The sequence below is a fragment of the Nansenia antarctica genome, assembly GCF_963989245.1.
Source record: "Nansenia antarctica genome assembly, chromosome: 3".
Taxonomy (NCBI): Eukaryota; Metazoa; Chordata; class Actinopteri; order Argentiniformes; family Microstomatidae; genus Nansenia; species Nansenia antarctica.
Genome location: NC_137688.1, coordinates 5,809,709 through 5,831,871, shown reverse-complemented (window position 1 = coordinate 5,831,871; position 22,163 = coordinate 5,809,709). Strand labels below are relative to the sequence as shown.

The following is a 22,163-nucleotide window of genomic DNA, read 5'->3' as shown; positions in this document are numbered from 1 at the left end:
CTTAGGTACAATTATTGTCAATATTTTTCCGTTCCCATTGCCGGCGTGTGTGTGTGTGTGTGTGTGTGTGTGTGTGAGGCCTAGTAGAAGTGTTGTTCCGGAGAACCGTCTTTATGGGCCCCCGGGCCGCCCGAACACACACCCTCCATCTCCCACGCCGCCATAACGCCCCCCCCCCCCTCCCGGCCCTCCCGGCCCTAACGGTCCCCCCCTCGGCTGCTGCACGCAGATTGAGCGGGAGGGGAGAACAATAGAAGCTGTCGGCCAATGAGGCCCAGAGGAGCCGTTCCAGATTCGTATCCCAGAGACGAGAGGCCCTGTAGTGTAGCGGCGTGTCAGCAGGAGGGAGGAGTCCCAGAGCCACCTCGCTAACGCTAGCAGACTGGCTCACTACTAGTCTGTGGCCACCCCTACCTGCTAACATGGTACAGTCCTAGTCTGTGGCCACCCCTACCTGCTGACATGGTACAGTCCTAGTCTGTGGCCACCCCTACCTGCTGACATGGTACAGTCCTAGTCTGGAACGACCCCTACCTGCTAACATGGTATAATCCTAGTCTGTGGCCACCCCTACCTGCTGACATGGTATAATCCTAGTCTGTAGCCACCCCTACCTGCTGATATGGTACAGTCCTAGTCTGTGGCCACCCCTACCTGCTGATATGGTACAGTCCTAGTCTGGAACCACCCCTACCCTCTGACATGGTACAGTCCTAGTCTGTAGCCACCCCTACCTGCTGACATGGTACAGTCCTAGTCTGTGGCCACCCCTACCTGCTGACATGGTACAGTCCTAGTCTGTGGCCACCCCTACCTGCTGACATGGTACAGTCCTAGTCTGTGGCCACCCCTACCTGCTGACATGGTACAGTCCTAGCCTGCAGAAGTCATTCTCAGAAGTCATTCTCTTCAGAATGATAGAGAAGAGAACTGCTGCTGTACGTTCTGAGTAAACACCAATCCATTTCCCTTCCTGGACCCCATAAGTCATTACACTCATGACACGTCTGACCACCTGACTAGGCTGTACACTGTAGCCTGTGTGTGTGGTGTGGAGCAGGGGAGGCTGGTGGAGGGCTCGTTGTAAAATGCACCTTGATTTCTGCCTCCACCTGCCTCCCCTCTGCACTACACTCCACTAACTCAGACCGCACACACGCACACACACACACACACACACACACACTACACACTACACACCATCCTGACTCTGTTTCTGGACTCCACACACACTCGCCACATACAAATCTCGGGTCAACCGCGGTCGGTGTTCGTCAGCTGAAGTGTGTGTGTCCCTCAGAGGACGCAAATGAGCGACGGCTCCATTTGGGTTTAAACAAATCCATGCTAAAATTGGCTGCACTCCGAATTAACCTTCCCACCGCCCTACCCCCCCTACCCCCCCGTGCCCCGCACCCCCGTCTAGACAAGAGGGATGGTGAGTCATCCTCTTCAGTTGGAAGCTACAGACAGTTGTGTGTTTGAGTGTGAACTGTGAGTCCCCTAACTGCCCTCTCTGTTCTCTCCACAGGGGGGCGCTGTCTAGGACTACTCCAGCTGGGGCCGCTGTGTGTGGCAAGCACCGATGAGACGGTCGCGGAGGCCATAGCTGAAGAGTTGAGAGACACACACACACACACAGACACACACACACGCGCAAACGCTGCACAAATACAAAGACCTGCCGGGCGGGCGGCCAATTATCTGGCAATATCATCATCATCATCATCCGCGGGATAATCCCTTCTCATATTTTTCGAGTGAGAAAGAAATGTACTACGGAGGATAGATTGGCTCTGCCGGCCTTCAGACGGAGAGGATTCCGTTCTAATCCTCAAAGTGAAGGGTAACAATAGCCCAGCAGACTCGTCTGCCACCCCCACCCCCCCCTCACTCCCTCACTCCCTCACCCCTCACCCCTCAGTCTCTCACATCTCGCCCGCTGGAAATAACCTCCGGCTGCGACGCACAGCACGCCTACATCCTCCGGGCTCGACCCGAACAAGCGGTAACCGAACGAACCGCCCCTGCAGGGGGGAGGGAGGGGGGGGTCACAGCTCCACAGCTCCAGGCCAATGTACTCTAGACGATGTAAGAGAACATAAATCGTCAGTCAGGCCTTGAAGACACAGACTTTTTTCCTGGATCACACACACTCCCACACACACGCGCAAGCACGCACACGCACACACTGGCTCTGTGATGGAGAAGCTGTAGGCGGAGCCATGCTGGTCCCCGCGGTCTATGACTCTCCACGGAGTACAGGCACTCCGCACTATCATCATCATCATCCTCATCTTCGTTATTGTCACTGTTCGCCGACAACGCCACAGGAGGTACGGTGGCCCGGAGGACAGCGTCGACGTGTCTGAACTGTGGAAGGGGAGGAGGGAACTGGAACTTTTTATCAGCGCGCATATATTAACACACACACACACACACACGCACAGACACACGCAAGGCAGGCACGCACACACGCACCACAGACTCCCAGCTCCTTAAGCTGAGGGAATAAATCACCCGGAGACAGAAGAAGAGAACGAGAGAGAAGAAGAGAAACAGAGAGAGAAGACTACAGTTGAGCGGGGTAAGCCAGCACGTTTTTCCTCAAATATTTATCAGAGAACAGAGACGTTGTCATTTCTCTCCTCAGACTCCTCAGATCCTCACGCCCCCTTGCTCATACATCCTAACACAGGACGTGTCGTCAGGGCAACGTCTGCCTGCCACAGTCCTACGAAACGCTGTATCATCTCCAGGACTTGCTTTTACTTTGAACACATGCTTTGAACGCTTTGTAACATGGCCACACCCCCCCTGAGACACGCGACAACAACAATTACAGAGTGCGGCCTCTCGCTTTCCATTTGGACGTTCAGAGTTTGGCATCGTAGGGCCTTTTCTGTGCGTTGGCTTTCTTGTCTAGAACAGCTCAGGGAAGGTCTACCCAAGCGTGCTGTTTGCCTATTTAAGGGACAGAACCAGTTACTTGGCAACATTCGATCGCATTCACACGGGCTGTGTACAGCTGTCTCAGAATGGTCAATATCTGCAGCCGACACATTTCTAGCCTTCCTGAATTAATTATAAAGACCCCGTTGTATCATTTCCAAACTGAAAGCACTGCCAATTTCAAGCTCAATTATGACTCCGCAAAATAGGCCTAGCGAAGGCCTATTAAAGCCCACTTAGAAATGTTTGTGTAATTGTACATAATAACGATTTACACACACATTCGTTCTGCTCACGTTTGGTAATTCAAGCACGTTATTACTAAGACTGCACTGCTACAAGAGGACCTGTGGATGATTGAAATACCCGAAACGCTCCTGATATGTTGTTTTCTCAGGTAAAACGAAAATGCATTGTGACAAAATTCGATCAATTAATCAATCAATCAATCAGTGATCATTATTGGTTTGTGTTTACATTCATTCTTCCATCCAATTTGGTTGTGATTTCACCTAATCTATTTCACTCACTCCATGTGAAAACTATCAAAACAAAAATAAAACTCCTTCATGATACTTTTGAAAGGACATTGTTTAGGACTTCTTACCATAAATGTACCACATCAGAAAAGAAAAAATGCTAATTGATATATAGACTTTCAGAATGAACCTCTTTATATATCCTCTATGTTCCCCTAAAGCCTTGTATTACATTAAGCCAAACCCTGTCCCTGTATTAAAACAGGTTTATTATTATTATTTTATAATAATATCTTAGATTTATATAGCGCCTTTCTCAAACCCAAGGACGCTTAACAGATTTCATAGACAGACAGTCAGACAGACAGAACAGAAAAACTAAGCAAAGAAACAAAGACAGCGAGAGTGACAAACTAGACTAGAGGCCAAAGGCCTTGGAGAACAGGTGGGTTTTGAGGGCTGATTTAAAGGTGTCCAGGGTGGGGGGGGCGTTGCGGATCGCTGTGGGGAGAGAGTTCCAGAGGGTGGGAGCTGCCACACTGAAAGCTCTGCCCCTGAAGGTCCGTAGGTTGGTGCGGGGGGTGGAGAGCAGATCCATGTCTGAGGACCGCAGGTTCTGGGAACGGGTGTGTTGATAGAGAAGGTCAGTGAGGTACTGGGGGGGGGCGCAGGCGTGGAGGGATTTGTAGGTGAGGAGGAGGATTTTGTATGTGATGCAGGACTTGACCGGAAGCCAGTGGAGGTGAATGAGGGTGGGGGAGATGTGCTGCCAGGGCTTGGTGTGGGTAGGGACCCTGGCAGCTGAGTTCTGCACATACTGGAGCCTGTCCAGGGCTGTGCTGGGAACCCCGAACAGGACTCCATTGCAATAGTCCAGACGGGAGGTGACGAAGGCGCGGATGAGGGTTTCGGCCACGGAGTCAGTGAGGGAAGGTCGTAGTCTGGCGATGTTTCTGATGTTTGATCCATGTCAACACTTTGAAAGTCGTACACCCTACTTCCTGAGGTACAAAACCAACCTACACATCCGTGCCTCTATTCCATTGTTTTTTTGACGTGTGAGTGGACAGAAAGCTGCATGACACATCCAAACACACACACACACACACATCCAAACACACACACACACACGTCATCCAATCTTGCACCCCCATATCTCTCTGAACTCCTTCACACCTACACTCCCTCTCCCACTCTCCGATCCTCCGCTGCCTTTCAACTCATTATACCTTCTGCCCGCCGGACCACTAGAGCCTTCAGTCACTCTGACCCCCCGTCTCTGGAACTCTCTTCCACAAGACATCCGCAATATTGACTCACTCCCCACCTTCAAATCCTGCCTGAAAACCCAAATGTTTTATTGATGGTCTTTTTTAAGTCTTTTGTTTTGTCTTGTTTTGGTTGTTTTTGTCACTGTTTGAACCTATTTGAATCTGTTGCTTGTTTTGAAATTATGCTCTGTAAGGTGTCCTTGAGTGCTCTGAAAGGCGCCTATAAATAAAATGCATTATTATTATTATTATTATTATTATTATTATTATTATTATTAATTAGGCCTGCAACTTTGTATTTGATGCTGCAGAGCTGAGATGGCCTGTTGAACGCCAGGTACCTGGCCCACGCTGTAATCTCTGAACATGGAACTGGGGGGCTGGCGGTAATAAGGCACGAGCGCTAATGGGTTCCGCAGCTCTAAAAGGGGATGGGGGGGGGGGGAGAGGAGAGAGGGATGGTGAGAGAGGAGGAAGAACAGGCGAAAAGAGACTAAGAAGCAAGGAGAGAATCTGAACTGAAAGGAAGGAGACAGAGAGAAAGCAAAACTCCCACTGGGGAGAAGAGAGGAGAGAGGGATCGGTGGAGGAAGAGAGAGATTGAGCTGGCGGGGCCGGGCGGGGGGTGGCGGGCGATTGATCTGATCTCAGTATACAGGAACGGAGTGATGGAATAAACAAAGGGATGAGGAGATGAACGGATGAAAGGGATTGGAGGGGGGGCGGCAGAGATAACTACTACTACTACTACTACTACTACGCTGCCGGATACGTAAACAAACCTGAGAGTGAGGAAGAGTTTAATGAAAGGTGAAGAAGAGAGAGAGAGAGAGAGAGAGAAAGAGAGAGAGAGAGAGATTCACTGGAGCAGGAGTCTGTCTGTAGTGTGGAAGAGAGAGAGAGGGGGAGGGGGGGGGGCAGAGAGAGAGAGAGAGAGAGAGATCAGGGAAGGCAGGAAACATGGATGAGTGAGTCTGGCTCGCTGGCAGGCAGACACAGACGCACGTACGCACACATGCACACACGCACGAACGAACGCACACACGCACGCACGAACACACACACTCTCACACACACACACACACTCTCTGACACACTCTCACACACACTCGCACACTCTCACACACACACACACACACACACAAGGGAGTGTCAAGGTGAAGGATAAAAACATATGGGAGAGTTCCTCTATGAATATCAACGAGCATGTGGCTTTGTACTACAGGAGGGCAGCTCTCACTTTCATAAGCATCCCTTTGGCACAAAGCTGAGGGGTGTGTGTGTGTGTGTGTGTGTGTGTGTGTGTGTGTGTGTGTGTGTGTGTGTGTGTTGTGCGTAGGCGTGTTTCAAGTTCATTGTTACGTCACATTACACAAGTCATTTTACAGAGTAAGATTCTTAGCCTTCGGATCCTGACATTGCATTGCAGCACAAGACATTTGTGCATAATGGATCAATAATTGGATCAATAATTCAAGATAAAAAGTCACAGTAGTACAGGACATACTTGACAAAAATAATACTATACCACTAGTGATAATAGAGAGTTCAGTAGTAAAGTGGCTGAGAGATTAAGGTTACTGTAGTCCTTTTACATGGGGTGAGCTAGGGGAAGATAGTCAGGCGCGATCAGTTCAAGAGCCTGATGGCCTGGGGGAAGTAGCTTCTGGTTAGCCTCTGAGTTTTAGGCCTGAGGCTCCAGAAGAGGCTTCGCCTCGGATGGCATCAGTTACTGAGCCAGGCAGTGATGCAGCCAGTCAGTGTACTCTGGGTTGTGCCTCTTTAGAAGGCCCGCAGCGTCTCAGTCCCCATGTCAAACGTCTTTAACCGCCTGAGGTAAAAGAGGAGCTGCTATGCCTTTTTCACCACCTGTTTGGTATGCAGCCGTGTTAATTTCGGCAGGCTTTTTAAGTCTTTGGTGTTTAGATGAAGATGCACACCAGTTCTAGTCACACCAAGTCACCTCCATTTTTCTTAGTTCCAGTTCCAGTTGATGAAAACTGAAAACATTCCAGTGCAGTTTCAGTCCACAAAACCCCCAAAACATGTTAGTCTAGCCGTAGTCAGCGACGGAAACTCGACTAAAATGTTTTGGTAGTTTTTGTGGACTGAGACTGCACTGGAATGTTTTTCAGTTTTCTTCATCAACTGGAACTGGAACTGGAACTAAGAAAAATGGAGGTGACTTGGTGTGACTAGAACTGGTGTGCATCTTCATCTAAACACCAAAGACTTCGTGACTAAAAAGCCTGCCAAAATTAAACACTGGTATGCACGTCCCTACGGCTGACGCGTTGATGGCGATGGGGTCCTCTTCCCGCCCTTCCCCCCTGAAGTCCACCACCAGCTCCTTGGTCTTGTCAGTGTTGAGAGAGAGAGAGAGAGAGAGAGAGAGAGGTTGTTCTCCTGGCTGTACTGAGCCAGGCGGTCCACCTCTCTCCTGTAGGCCGCCTCGTCGGTTGAACAGTGATCAGGGCAAAGTGTGTGTGTGAGTACGCGCATGTGTACATCTGTGTCTGCGTGAGAGAGTGTGTGAGTGTGTGTGTCTCTCTCTCTCTCTCTCCCCCCCCTCCCCCCCCCCACACACACACTCACTCACTCTCTCTCACGCAGACACAGATGTACACATGCGCGTACTCACACACACACTTGTGGCCTGATGGCCTGATCACTGTTCAACGACGAGAGAAACAGTGTGAGTATGAGACAGAGAGAGAGAGAGAGAGAGAGAGTGTGTGTGTGTGTCTCTCTCTCTCCCACCCACCCCACACACACACTCTCTCTCTCTCTCTCTCTCTCTCTCTCTCTCTCTCTCTCTCACACAAAACGCTGGCAATCCTTAGAAACGGTTTGTTTGGTGTTAAAAATAACCTCCTTCTGAAAGCCATCCAAACTCAGGCAGGAAATCGACATATCAATCATTACTCTTATCCCCTATCTGCTGGCTCCTGGGGTGGACGGTGACATGAATATATCAATAGTTTACATACACAGACTGGCGGGATTCAAAGACGCGATTTCCCCTCACAACAATTCACTCAGTATTGACTCCTTCTCACACTGACAGAGTCTTCTGGCAGACACCGCCTTATCGCTCCCTCTCTGACTATCTGTTTCTCCATCTGTCTCCATCTCCCTCCCTCCTCTCCCGCTCTCCCGCTCTCCCGCTCCCCCTCTCCCCTTGTTGCCATCTCTTGTTTGCTTTGCATGGATTTTCACTCGAGCCGAGAGGCAATTTTGCATGTTCCATTGAGCCTAAAACACACACACACACACACACACGCACACGCACACGCAAGCACACACGAGCACACACACACACACGCACACAAACGCCTCCAGAGCATTTGTTTACCAAATGCAGTGTCAAATCAGGTTAGACATGGGGACGCAATTCCTAGCCTTGGGCAACCTAAAACACTCTATTGTAGCGTGAATGACAACAATATATTAACTGAATACCATTCCCTGCGTCATACTGAACACAGATCACTTGTCTCTTCCTCAATTGCAAGTCAGTTCTTTTTTTTTTTTATGTCATTGTCAAACATTCAGAATTTAACGAGCACACAAAAATACAGGATATGTAAAACACTCTTCAAAATATTTCTGGGGAATTCGGAAGCGCTTTCTCTGAATAATGTATAGACATTTGGAGAACAATAACAAGTGAGACAGCATGAATAATACATCCGTTTGTAGTAGAGAGTCCTTTGGACGGTCCAAATCCCAAACGCTGCTGCGTTGCTCCTCAGCTACAACATTACAAAACCCCGCACTTCTTCTAGTCTAGATGTTGACTTATTCAAATACATCTGAGACGGGAATTTGTTTTACAAAGGTTATGTAAAGGTCGCTCAGAGCTAAGTTCTAGTTCTACACCCCGGTCTTCTAAGGGTATCAACAACCAACCATCGGGAGCAATTACTTCGATTTCAATTTCTCTGACTGCATTTCTTTTTTTTTTATGTCTCTCCGAGTTACAATTAATCTCTCGGACAAAATTCTCCCCCTCATCTTCTTTTCTCTCCAACCGCCAGTGTCCAATGTTCCCTACATGTCTCTGTTACTCTACAATTCCGTAATCTCTCTCTCTCTCTCTCTCTCTCTCTCTCTCTTACTCTCTACAATTCCGTAATCTCTCTCTCTCTCTCTCTCTCTCTCTCTCTCTCTCTCTCTCTCTCTCTCTCTCTCTCTCTCTCTCTCTCTCTCTCGTGGTAGGGGTGACCCACATTGTATTATTGCTTGCTACATTTCTGGCTGACTATTCATTTTCCGACCTCGTTCACAACAATGTCGTACAAGTCGAGGAAAGAACATGTTTACGCTTCAATCGGAATCCATCGCCCCGCGGGCGTGTTTATGGAAATCCTCTATGAGCTCTAACCCCCCCTTTCTTCTCCTGCCGCCTCGCTCACGTCTCCCACCTGTGCACTAACTACTCGTTCATTCTCTCCCTTTCTTTTCTTTTTCTCTCTCTCTTTCTTCCAGGGAGCCAGGGGGGGAACCATGGCTGTCGAGAGTCTGGCCGAGCTACGCGATTGGCTCTTCCTGCTCCTCCTGTCCCTGACCCTATTGGCCGAGATGCTGGAGCTGGCGATGGCGGCGGACGCCATGGCTGCGGCGGGGGTGGGGGAGGAAGGGGACTTCCAGTGTCCGTCCGTGTGCCGGTGCGACGAGGGCTTCGTCTACTGCAACGACCGCGGCCTGAGCGCCATCCCGCCCCTGCCGCTGGCCGCCGGCGTCCTCTACCTCCAGAGCAACCGCCTGGCCAACGCCGGCCTCCCGCCGTCCCTGGAGCGCAGCGGCACCATCCGGGTGGTGTACCTCTACGCCAACCAGCTGGACGAGTTCCCGGTGCACCTGCCGCCGTCGCTGCGCGAGCTCCACCTGCAGGACAACAACATACGAACGTTGCCGCGCGCGGCGCTGGCCCGCCTCCCTCTACTGGAGCGGCTGCACCTGGACGACAACTCCATCTCCACGGTGAGCATCCAGGAGCGGGCCTTCTCGGGCACGCCGCGCCTGCGCCTGCTGTTCCTGTCGCGCAACCACCTGTCCAGCATCCCCGCGGGCCTGCCCGCCTCGCTGGAGGAGCTGCGGCTGGACGACAACCGCATCACCACCATCCCCACGCACGCCTTCCGCGGCCTGGCCTCGCTGCGCCGCCTGGTGCTGGACGGCAACCTGCTGGCCAACACGCGCATCGCGGACGACACCTTCTCGCGCCTGGCCAACCTCACCGAGCTGTCGCTGGTGCGCAACGCCCTGCAGGCGCCGCCCGTCAACCTGCCCGCCGCGCACCTCCTCCGGCTGCACCTGCAGGACAACGGGCTGACCCACGTGCCCCGCGCCACGCTGGAGGGCATGCGGCGGCTGCAGAGGCTGGACCTGTCGGGCAACAACCTGACCACGCTGCCCCGCGGCCTGCTGCGGGACACGGAGGCGATGGAGCTGCTGCTGCTGCGCGGGAACCCCTGGCACTGCGGGTGCAACCTGCGCTGGCTGCACACCTGGCTGCTGCACGGGCGCGGGGCCGGCGTCACCGTGCGCGGCCTGACGTGCCACGGGCCCGAGGCGGCGCACGGCCAGCTCCTCCGGGACCTCTCGGGCCTCATGGACCAGTGCGAGGGACCCCTGGGGGGGGCGGGGGCGGGGAACACGGTGGCGGGGGGGAAAGGCGGAGGTGGAGGAGGAGGAGGAGCGGCGGCTGATACGGCCTCTGTAAACAACGCCGCCAGCACCCTCCCGCCCACCCAGGGCGCTCTCTTCACCCTCAGGGCCAAGCGGCCGGGCCTGGCGTCGTTGCCTCTGCCCCCGCCGGGTGGGGGTGGGGGCGGTGGCGAGGGAGGAGGGCAGGTGGCGGTGGGGGTGGGGGTGGGGGGGGGAGGGCAGGCGGCAGCAGCTCTGGAGCTCACGGTCAAGCCCCTGTCCCCGGACAGCGTGCTGGTGACGTGGCTGTGCCCCCGGCCGGCGCCCTCCTTCCGCCTGTCGTGGCTGCGGCTGGGCAGCAGCGCGGCGTTGGGCTCCATCACCGAGACCCTGGTGCCGGGCGAGAGGCAGCAGTACCTGCTGACCCAGCTCACGCCGCGCTCCCACTATCTCATCTGCCTGCTGCCCCTGCGCTCGCACCCTGCCCCTCCCGCCGCGGGGGGGTCACAGGGAGGTGGTGGTCACCTGGACACGGACGAGACCCCCTCCTGCGCCCAGATAGAGACGGGGGAGGCTCCCCACCGCGCCGGGGGAGAGGGCGACGTGGGGGGGGAGGGAGGAGGAGGAGGAGGGGACGACCTGGAGATGTCTGCCGCCCTCCCGTTGGCCGGGATCATCGGCGGGGCGACCGCCCTCGTCTCTCTCCTGCTCATCTTCGGCGTCTTCTGCTGGTACGGCCAGCGCGTGGCCGGGGGCTACGCCTCCGGAGACTCCTCCTCCTCGTACGGGAGGGGGAGGGGGGGCGGCGGCGGTCCCCCCCGCGCGGGAGAGCCGCGTGGCAAGAGCTACGACGACTACGTGGAGTCGGGCACTAAGAAGGACACCTCCATCCTGGAGATCAGGGCCCCCCCGCCGTCTGGCTTCCAGATGACGCCCATGATGGTGGGGGGTGGGGGTGGGGGGGGGCAACGCCAGCCGCTGCAGCCCAAGATGATGATGGCGGAGGACGTGACGTACGTCCACACCATCTTCCCCTCCTCGCACGGCAACGGGACGTACCGGAGTGGCGCCGGCGGTCTCCACAACGGTCTCAACGGCGGCGGCGTGCCGGCCGTCGCCTCTCATCACCACCAGGGGGCGATGGCGGCCCACCACCACGCGGGCTACGGCACCAACCGAGGATACCGGGAGGGCGGGATCCCGGACATAGACTACACCTACACGTGAGGGGCCTATCCCGAACGGGCCTCCACCACCGCCTCCGCCACCGCCGTCGCCCCTGCCACCCCTCTGTCGGACGCCGTTCTAAGGATACGGTTGTCCAGGTTCGTTGGGGTGGGGGGGGGGGAGGGGGGGGGGTGAGGGGGCGGTTATATCTTGCCCCTCTTGGTTTCCAAAGTACCCTCTGTGCCTCCTCGCTTTGTGCTCTGATCGATCCCTTAGTTCCTTCGCTGGCTGGCTCCGGGGGCTGGCGTCGGTAACGGTAGCGGCAAACAACATTGGACCGACCGTGAATGTTGAGAGACAGAAGTGCCAGTCGTACCCACTCTCTGGGTATTGACGTAATGTTTCGACGCCACTCATGGTTATATACGATTGTTTCTCTTCCTTCTTTCTTTTTTTCCTCCGAGATCTCGCCGTCTACTACATCTATCCTTTTAAAGCTGTTGTTCTCTTCGATAATATACCTTTACTTGTGTGAGGTGGGTTAGGCTTTAGCAAAGATGATTTTATGGAATCACGGTATCATCATATGTATGAGAAAGGAGCACTTGTGTATAGAGATAGCTAAACTACCTACTGTGCTGTATAGTCTACACGGGTACCCGAGAACCTACTAAAGATGACAGCACATCATAACCGAGATAAAAAAAAAAGAGAGATGTGTCCCTAGACCCTCTTACTTTTCTCTTTTCTCCCTCCTCCTCTTTTTTGGGGTTTCCTTCAGTTTTCTAAATTTCCTTTTGTGCTGCAGAGACGACTTTGTTCTCGCCCAGACAAGCCGACAGTGCTGATAACAGCTCTGACACTGACAGGCGCTCCTTCTGTAGAGAGACTCTAATGAGAAAGAGAAGTCGGGGGGGAGAGGGGGAGAGAGAGAGAGAGAGAGAGAGAGAGAGAGAGAGAGAGAGAGAGAGAGAGAGAGAGAGAGAGGAAGAGAGGGGAGGGAGAGTCAAAAAGAAAAGAGGAGAGAGATAGAGAGAGAGGGAGAAGTGAGAGAGATAGAGAGAGAGGGAGAAGTGAGAGAGATAGAGAGAGAGGGAGAAGGGTGGGCTGACAGGAGAGGCAGGAGGGATAAAGAGAGAAAGCAGAGGTCCCTTATCCAAAGGTACAGGCTAACTCTGTGAACACAGTTTGTCTTCTAACCGACAGGAAGCAGGTGGCTTAAATGAAAGACAACACTTATTTTGAAGAGGACAGATTTGAATGACAAAAATAAACTGAAAAGATCTTTCTGCAGCTTGTTTTCCTCTCACATTCCTAACACCTCTATCAAAGGATGCGCGAGTGTGTTATGTGCACTTAGCAGACGTGAAGGACCCTTTTTGCTTTCCGCATGCCATCGCAATATGGAATGCAAAGGCATATTTACAGTATGACACTCACAGACAGCCTACGGGGTTTCACAGACAAGGCTTAACACCAGAACAGCTGTGCCTTTTTTACCTATACTAAAAGAGCCGCATTGGGGGTAAAATTTCTCTTTACAACGCTCAAGCTGACGATCAAACAACCACTAGTTGGCCGCTTGTAAATTAGCCTGCTTCCTACACAGAAAAACTGCAAAATAGCTTATCCTGATGTGATTTTGAAAATGAAAGGATACTGGGTGGTACAACGCACATATCTAGGAAAAGTCATGAAAGGAGGGTCCTGAAATTTGATTGAGTGCAAAGATACAACATTTTTTTTTTTTACTCACAGGGGAACAAATGACCCCTCATAGCTGATTAAGTGTTAAGTCTAGTCCTGGACTAAAATCACACTTTCAAAGTAAAAATCTCCATTGAAGATTGATTTTTAGTTTAGGATTAGGCTTAAAAGCCTTGTCTGTGAAACCAGCCCAATAGGTTTGTACCAAATATGACCGACATGGGAAAGAAAGGCAACATTATCTTGGTACATTCACCCTAAAACTACGTATAGTTTAATAGTCGCTCAATAGTGCATCTGTCTCAGTCCCACTGGGCTGTAGGATGGGGGGGTGGCATAGTCCCTCTGGGTCTTGAGGGGGGGGGGGGGGGGGGGGGGCAGTACCGTTTGGGCCTTAGACAGGTGTGTGTGTGTGTGGGGGGGGGGGGTCATCATAGATCAGGGAAGGGGAAGAACCTTACCACAGCACTGTGCATCTCTAAACACACACACACATTCAGACATACACATTCAGACATACACACACACATTCAGACACACACACACACACACACACTCAGACACACACACTCAGACGCAGACGCACACACACACACACACAAACAAACACACACACACAAACAAACACACACACACACTCACACTCAGAGACGCACACACACACTCACACACACACACACTCACACGAGAACACAGAAGCATAAACACCTGCATGCACATTAACGATGTGCCATGCACACACACAGACACACGCTCGCACACACACACACACAGACACACACGCACAGACGCACACACAAACAGACACACTACAGAGAGGAAACAGGGCATTGACTGTCAGTCAGCATGTTAGAAAATGGCTTCTCGTTAGACTCGTCAAAATGCTGGCCAGTAAGAGGCGGACGGGAACACAGAGAACACAGACGGAACCTGAACAATGAGGATTCGGAGGACGGGGGGGGAGATGGGGGGGGGGAGACGAGAAAAGGGAGGAAGAGGATGAAAGGGAAAACCTGGGTAGAGACAAATAGATGACATATCTGACATAGAGAGACTGTAGGTTTGGACGCTGCGCTAACGTCATTAGCAGTCTTTACTTTCTCCAATCCGTTTTTTTCCGATAAAACTGGAGGGGACTGTTATGCCACTCGGGTGGCAAAAGCTCTAAACGTAATCCATCTTTCCTGTCTTAGAAAACCTTTAAATACCGCTGCTCTCAGAATTATTATATGATGTATAAAACTGAAATGGCGAGAACAATGTTTGTTTCGGTTGGTTGTTTTTTTTAATGCGAATAAAGAAAAGTTGTTCAACTGAAATTGCTTTTGTATTCGTTTCTTTTGTGGTGGTGGTGGCGGTGGTGATGGCGTCTTGAAGCAAGGCTGATAGTTTAGATGCATAAAATGTCCTGACGACTGTTGGGCAAAATCAATATGAACTCTGAGCATTTGTTTTTTTTTGAAATTTTCTTTTTATTGTCAATGGTCATTGGTTACAACATTACATTCAACATATCACAATCAACTCAGTTCCTATGACCAAAGTCTTTTTTTATATTAAGTAAAGTAAAGACAAGACAAAACGAAAACAAAAACAAACAAAGAAAAAAGAAAAACAATAGCGAGTGAACTTTGGGAGCTTTCATCTTACATATGATAGATTAGAATAGAAAATGATTCAAGAAAATAAACACAATTACATCACCCTCTCATGTTCTTTTAACAATTCAACAGAAATCTGACCTTACAGGTTTAACATATCCAGTCCATTTCGTCCAGATCCGATAGAATTTTTCTACCTGAATTCTAAGGGAGTATGACATCTTTTCCATTACATATATATCATGAATTATATCTATCCATTCGTCCACTGTGGGTACGTCTGGCTTTAACCATTTTCTTGTGATAGCCTTTTTACTTGCTACCAGAAGTATCAATATCAATTTTCTGTCGTTATTGTCCCAATTTTCGAATGAGATGTTTCCCAGGTATAAGGTGTCACATTTGAAGGGGATGTTAATTTCAAAAATAGCTTCCAGATTATTGTGTATCTCCCGCCAAAATGGGACTAGATTTGGGCATTCCCAGAATACATGGTAGTGATTGGCTTCATTCAGTCCACAGGATCTCCAACACGCTACACCCGTCCCCTGATGTCGTTTTTGTAGGGGGGTGATAAAAAACCTTGTAAGGTTTTTCCAACTAAATTCTCGCCACGTATTTGAGCATGTCGTTTCCCATTGTAGTTTACATAATCTGTCCCAATCCTCCCCAGAAATAGTAAAATTACCCTCTTTCTCCCATTTCTCTTTAATATATATTGTATTGACTGTTTTGAGATTGATCTGGCGGAAGCCATTGTATAGTCTAGATACCACCTTGTTGCATATCAATGATTTGCTTGCTGATGTAAATACTTCCATAATTCCTGTTACCCCCTCTTCTGATACTCCCCCTAAATTCTGATTGAAATGGTGTCGGACCTGGAGATACCTATAGAAATCATTTTGTTCCAAACCATGTTTTCTCTGTAGCGATTCAAAGCTATGGAATGCCCCCTTGTGGACAAAAGTTAAATAGTTCGAAAGGCCTTTTCCAACCCAGACTTTAAATCTAGCATCTGTTTTGTTTGGAGGGAAGTCTGTGTCATATGCACACCATCTTAGCATTTTAAGTGAGTCCTTTATACCACACAGTTTCACTGTCTCCTGCCAAATCTTCAAAGCCACGTTAATCCAGGGATTATTTTTATTTGTCATGTTGTTTATTAATTCACTATCTGCAACTATCGCTGCTATTTGAACCCCTTCTGTCATTGCACTCTCAATTTCCTTCCATCTTGCAGAGTATGATGGAGTACACCAACACACTACAGGCCTTAATTGAGCTGCGCAATAGTATTCTCGTAAACAAGGAAGGCCAAATCCCCCGTTTTCTTTTCTTAACTGTAGAGTTTTGTATCTGATTCTGGGTTTTTTCCCTTGCCATAAATATCTAGATATTAATTTGTCCCATTCTATAAATTGCTTAGCAGGTATCTCCACTGGAAGAGTCTGGAATAAATACAGTAACCTTGGTAGGATGTTCATCTTAACAGACTCCACCCTAGAGCTCAAACTCAAGAAGGGAATGAGACTCCACCGTAGTACATCTGATTTTAGTTTTACATTCAAAGGGCCATAATTAAGATCAGATAATTTTGAGACATCTTTTGGCAGGTTAACACCTAGGTATTTGATTGAATCTGCATCCCATTTCAGGTTATATTTCCTTCTAATATCGTTGGGTGGGTCATAGTTAAGTGTTAGTACCTGGGTCTTCTGAATATTTAGTTTGTAACCTGAAAGTGTCCCATATTCCTCTAATAAACCCATCAATTTTGGGATTGTCTGTGTGGGCTGTGTTAGATATACCAGGACGTCGTCCGCAAAAAGACCAAGTTTATGCTCACCAGCTGCCATGTCTATTCCCTTAATTTCAACATTTTGCCTTATCCATTGGCTCAAAGGCTCAATAAAAAGGCTGAATAGGAGTGGGGAAGCGGGACATCCCTGCCTGGTTCCACGTTCCAGAGTGAAGGATCCCGATAGGGCACCATTAATTTTGATCCTTGCGGATGGGCTATCATATAATGCTTGGAAAGTTGCAATAATAGACTCATGAAAGCCGAATCTCGATAGTACCTTGTATAAAAAGGTCCAACTAACTGAATCGAAAGCTTTCTCAGCGTCCAAACTTACAAGAGCTGCCTCTATTCCGTGTTGTGTGATATGTCTGATAATGTGCAATGACCTTCTAATGTTGTCTTGTGTTTGCCGTTGTCTAATGAATCCTGTCTGATCTAAATGAATGAGTTTAGGTAGAATCCTATCTATTCTTCTGGATAGTATTGATGTAAACAGTCGATAATCGAGCTGGAGAACACTGATAGGGCGATAGCTATTACAATCTAGTTTGTCTTTCCCTTCCTTCGGTATGACTGAAATTATTGCTTCCCTCCACGAGGGTGGAATTTCCCTTTTCTGTAGTACCCAATTAAATGCCTTCAGTAATGTTGGAGCTAATTGTTCTCTAAATGATCTGTACCATTCAGCAGTGAAACCATCTGAACCCGGTGATTTGTTTGCCTTCAATCTCGAAATTGCTGATTGTAATTCCTCTATTGTTATTTCGGCTACCAAGTCTTTATTTTGTTCATTAGTGACAGAGGGTAAATCAAGAGAGGCTAGGAATGACTCAATCTGTAGGTTGTTGTCCACTTGTGGTTGGGAATATAGTGTTTTATAGAACTTTTCGAAACTCTGTTGAATTTTGTCTAGCTTACATTCTATCGCTCCGGATTCGGGGTTCCTTATTTTATAGATTGCATTATCTGCTTGTTGTTTTCTTAGTCTATATGATAAGAGTTTCAATGATTTCCCACCTACTTCATAGTATCTTTGTTTTGTAAATAATAGTTTTTTTTGTATGTCCTGATTGCCTATTTCATTTATCTCGTTCCTTATGTCTTTCATTTCTTGTTTTACCCTGTTATCCAAATTGTTACTGTGTTGTCTTTGTAGATGTTTTAATTTAATTTCCAGGTCATGCAGTCTTTGTCCTCTAAGTTTTTTTATAAGTGAAGTAGTGGCGATGATGTTACCCCTCATTACTGCTTTAAGTGCATCCCAGAGCATATTCGGAGCCACTTCCCCGTTATCGTTTATTTCAAGATATGTTCTAATTTCAGTCTTCATGGCCTCCTTTGTCTCTGGGTTATTCAGGATACTTGAATTCAGCCTCCATATTGTAGACCTTGGCTTTCTATTGAGACACACAGACATGTAAATAGGGCTATGATCAGAGAGGGCAATCGGTCCTATGTCACATTGACTTATTCTATGTAGGTCTCTATTGTAAATTAAAAAATAATCTATCCTTGAGTATACGGCATGGGGGGAGGAGTAGTGGGTGTAGTCCCGGCTGGATGGATACAATTCTCTCCAAACATCTATGATTCCCATTTCCTTCATTAATGCTTTTATCTTCCTACTTATAGGTTTTGACTCTGGATTACCGCTAGATGCATCCAATCTTGGGTTTAAACGAACATTAAAGTCCCCCCCACAGATTAAGATTCCCTGAGATTTTGTGGCCATTAAATCAAATATCTGTCTATAAAACGTCCAGTCACTACCAGGAGGAGCATATACATTCAGTAAACTCACTAGGGTTCCCTCTATTTTCCCTATTATCATTATAAACCTACCATCTTTATCTTTAAACTCTGATATGTGTTCATAGGTCACTGTATTTGATAACAGTATGGCTACACCCCTCCTATGACCTGGTTCGTATGAGGATGAATATACATATTTAAAACCCAGTTTATTCAATTTGGCATGCTCTGTATTGGTAAGGTGGGATTCCTGTAGGTATGCTATTTGTATTCTATCTTTCTTTAATTTTGTTAGGATCTTCCTTCTTTTTATCGGGTTAAGTAAACCATTAACGTTAAAAGAAACTATTCTTATATCTTGCATTTAGGTTATAACTTGTGATATTTCCATCATGTACATGAAAAGCTTCCCAGTCGCTACAGTAAACAGTTGTAAATGAAATACACAAACATAGTACTGAAAAATGAACAATGAACAATGAAATACACAAAAATAGTACTGAACACTGAACTGGACTTCCGAAGGAAAAGGTGACATATCACCTTTGGTAATGAGGGGTGCTGGCCACTAAGTGGGGCCCCTCTGTTGCAAAAATAAAAAATAAAAAAGATGTGGCTCTTGGTCAATGACCGAATAGGCTGAAGGAAAAAAAGAGTCTAGTGACTGTCTATGAACTGTCGGTGTCAGCCTATGTTAACATCTTGAAAAAATAATAATAAGAGTCTCTGGGCTGAAGTGAATCACTCACTCATTATCTGCTGTAGAATCCACATCGCCCCGACGAAACTGCTTCAATCTCTCCCGGACTTGCTGCTGATGTTGGTTCTGGGCTCCACCCCTCCGGGGCTCGGTTGTTTCCCACGGTAGAAGTCGAGTCAGCGTTTCCTCCGTTATGCCCTTGTCCTTGGTCCCGCGAACAGCTCCGTCCAAGATGAATCCCCGTCTCCGTAGGTCCTCTGCTGCTTGTGTCGCGCTGTTATACATGACGGTGCCTGTATCAAAAAAGACACGCATTCTAGCCAGCGGGGTCTGGAAGCGTATTCCCCTCTCCTTAAGCGCCTTCTTGATGGGTATATATTCCTTCCTTTTGTTCTGCACGTCCGTCGCATAATCATGGTCGAAAAAAACACGTTTGTTTTGGTAAGTGGGTTGCTTTTTCCAGGCGGTATAGAGGACCTTTTCTTTCACTGTAAACTGGAGGAACTTGATGACCATGGATCGCGGTGGAGCTCCTCCGGGTGGTCTGGGCGCCAAGGCACGGTGGGCACGCTCTATCCCCAGGTCACAGTCAAGATCACCTCCCAATTCTGACTTTATCAGTTTTTCAACAAACGCTGCTACGGAGGTACCCTCCGAGTCCTCTGGGATGCCGTAGATCCTGATGTTGTTGCGTCTAGACCTCCCTTCCAAGTCAGACACTTTATCTTGCAACGCCCGCTGATTACCAAGTAACTGGGTGAGGGCATCCTTGACACCAATGTCCCACCGCTCCATTTCAGCCACACCGTCCTCCATCTGCCCCACGCGCTCCTCCGCCCCCTCCACTCGGCCTATCACGTCTTGGATTTGCTGGTTCACTCCTGTCGTGAGTTCATCCATTTGTTTCTTAATGTCCTCTCGGAAATCCGTCAGGAATTCGGAAAAGTCCTTTTTCAATTCAGCTTGCCAAGTTGTCATACCCGCATTCACGACTTCGCTCACCACTTTACGAATCGAGTCCAGCGTTTCATTCTCTCTCAAGCCTCCATCTTGTTCCGTCGGGGTAACGTTAGCTCTGTTGCTAGCTGCTCCGTCTTTCTCAGTTACTCTCTCAGATGGCTTTCGAACCCCAGTACCCTTTCTCTTATATTTGTCCCCCTCCATCATTACGTTGATATATATCAATTCGAGTGCATAAAATATCTTGAATTAGGGGTAAATTAAGGCTGACACCGGAGCTCTGTTATCAGGCTGCCATCTCTGTTCGCGCGCCACCGGAAGTCCCCGAACTCTGAGCATTTGTACATATACAATTTATGAGGCAGAGTAGTGTTCATCAAATATATACGCTCTAAGTATACAGGCAGTGTGTCATTCCTGCATTCAAGAGCTAACCTGTGGTGTGTGTGTGTGTGTGTGCGTGTGTGTGTGTGTGAGCGTGTGTGTGTGTGTGTCTGCCTGTGTGTGTGTGTGTGTGTGTGTGAGCATGTGTGTGTGTGAGCATGTGTGTGTGTATGTGTGTGTGTGTCTGTCTTTGTGTGTGTGTGTGTGTGTGTGTGTGAGCATGTGCGCGTGTGTGAGCATGTGTGCGTGTGTGTCTGTCTGTCTTTGAGTGTGTATAGTCTGACTCTGTGCTTAAGTAAGGACATGCCTTCCATTCTAAGTGAGTGCTAATGCTTGTGTAAGCACCGATCAATATAACAACAAACCAGGGAGTGCATAAGTGTCTATCTCAGACAAGCAGTTTGTGACAGTGTGAGTGTGTGTGTGTGTGTGTGTGTGTGTATGTGTGTGTGTTTGTTCATTCTACAGCACAACCAATTCCATCCAGTCTGTGAAACGTAAGCTAACATGAGAGGGAGGTAAGACTGCACCAATCAGTTTTTTGGAGTGTGGGTGTATCTAGCGTTGAGAGCAATGGCGTGCGTGCGCACACACACCGCTCCTAGATGTTCTTGTCTGGATTAACTGTGACAAATTTCTCCACTCAACTACAAACTATGATAGACTATGACTCACAACTATGAACTACATGGTAAGTGGACTGACTTACTGTATATAGCGCCTTAATCCAAAGTGCTTTACAACGACCTCTCATTCACCCAATCACACACATTCACACACCAATGGCGGCAAGCTACCATGCAAGGCGCCGGCCCGCTCAATGGGAGCAATTTGGGGTTCGGTGTCTTGCCCAAGGACACCTCGACATGTGTCAAATCGGGCTTCAAACCGCCCATCTGTCGACCTTGCGATCATTAGATGCCGGCTCAACTATAAACTATGACTCCCAACTATAAACTATGACTCCCAACTATAAACTATGACTCCCAACTATGAACTATGACTCCCAACTATAAACTATGACTCCCAACTATGAACTATGACTCCCAACTATAAAACAACGACACGACCGAAATGCCTGGGAGAGCAAAAAAACTAAAACAAAGAAAATAATACCTTGTGGACTGGCTTCCTCTGTCCTTGGAGGTCTAAATGGTGAGGGGTGAGGTCAAGTTTATGGTAGAGGTTAAGGTTACGGTAGAGGTCAAGGTTATGGTAGAGGTTAAGAAGAATGTTTTATTAAGAATGTTTTTTTTTTGCCATGCAATCAACTTGTCAGTCAGTTGTTGGAATTTTGAATTTTCTGCTCTAGGCACAAGTTGGCACCCCTGGAGCAATTAGGGGTTAAGTGCCTTGCTCAAGGGCACATGCAGCTCCCTCCTGAGGCGGGGATCGAACCAGCGACCTTCCGATTGCTCCCCGGTGGCCACACGTGGAAACTGCAATTACAACGAGCTTTGTTCACACTTTCCATATCAACTAGCTACTGTACGTTATCACAGAACCATCTATCCAGACCACTGAGACAAGATCCCGACATGTGAAGTGAACAAGTACTAATAAATATTGGCTATGCATAAATTCCAATTCGCCTCATTCCTGTAACAAGCTACGATTTGACAAAGTGGCCGGGACAAGCCAGGAGAAATCAATAAGCTAATACCATAGCATAGCCATTTGAAACATTGGTGGAGAGCTATTACTTATAAACACCATCGCTCCACTACCCCTTGC

At 48.8% G+C, this 22,163-nt stretch overlaps 2 protein-coding genes across 2 annotated transcripts in view; one reads left to right on the top strand and one right to left on the bottom strand.

Annotated features, from left to right (window-relative positions):
- Positions 1–2,297, bottom strand: part of LOC308153223 (macro domain-containing protein CT2219-like) — a gene marked incomplete at its 5' end in the record, with an annotated part of 31,456 nt that extends 29,159 nt beyond the window's left edge. The window contains 2 exon segments of the mRNA XM_080526307.1: positions 1,933–2,027; positions 2,191–2,297. Of these exon segments, the coding sequence (XP_080382433.1) occupies positions 1,933–2,027; positions 2,191–2,297 (202 nt within the window).
- A 6,914-nt stretch (positions 2,298–9,211) lies between these two features.
- Positions 9,212–11,581, top strand: flrt1b (fibronectin leucine rich transmembrane protein 1b; the record flags this gene model as incomplete). Its single annotated transcript, XM_080525634.1, has 1 exon — positions 9,212–11,581. The coding sequence occupies one exon, from the start codon at positions 9,212–9,214 to the stop codon at positions 11,579–11,581; it is 2,370 nt and encodes a 789-aa protein (XP_080381760.1).
- Positions 11,582–22,163: the final 10,582 nt, after the last annotated feature.